The sequence below is a fragment of the Pteropus alecto genome, unplaced genomic scaffold (genome assembly GCF_000325575.1).
Source record: "Pteropus alecto unplaced genomic scaffold, ASM32557v1 scaffold43, whole genome shotgun sequence".
Lineage (NCBI taxonomy): Eukaryota > Metazoa > Chordata > Mammalia > Chiroptera > Pteropodidae > Pteropus > Pteropus alecto.
Window position 1 is genome coordinate 6,824,207 of NW_006435764.1, and position 205 is coordinate 6,824,411.

Genomic DNA, 205 nt, shown 5'->3' on the forward strand with positions numbered 1-205 from the left:
GAGCCCGGGACCGTGACGTGGAAGTGGGGGGGATCCCCTCCCCTCCTTACCTCTGAGCATCGGCTCGGGCCGCGGAATTACGGCCACCACCATGGCCTCCTCCTCGTCCTCCCCTTCCTCGCATTTGAGCGTCACCTCGAAGCAGTCGAGCGCGGCGCCCTCGGCCTTCAGGGCCATGGTGCGGCCGGGGGGATCGCGGTGACCG

General features: G+C 69.8%; 1 protein-coding gene across 6 annotated transcripts in view; it reads right to left on the bottom strand.

Annotated features, from left to right (window-relative positions):
* The window catches only part of SPINDOC (spindlin interactor and repressor of chromatin binding), an 11,579-nt gene extending 11,380 nt beyond the window's left edge, over positions 1 to 199 (bottom strand). For all 6 annotated transcript variants that reach the window (XR_001516810.2, XR_001516811.2, XM_006911175.2 and 3 more), the window contains exon 1: positions 51 to 199. Coding sequence is in view for 4 of the 6 variants with exons in the window: in XM_006911175.2 (XP_006911237.1) it covers positions 51 to 177 (127 nt within the window). In the remaining 2 variants the exon portion in view is untranslated. The remainder of the gene's footprint in view (positions 1 to 50) is intronic.
* Between the last annotated feature and the right edge of the window lie 6 nt (positions 200 to 205).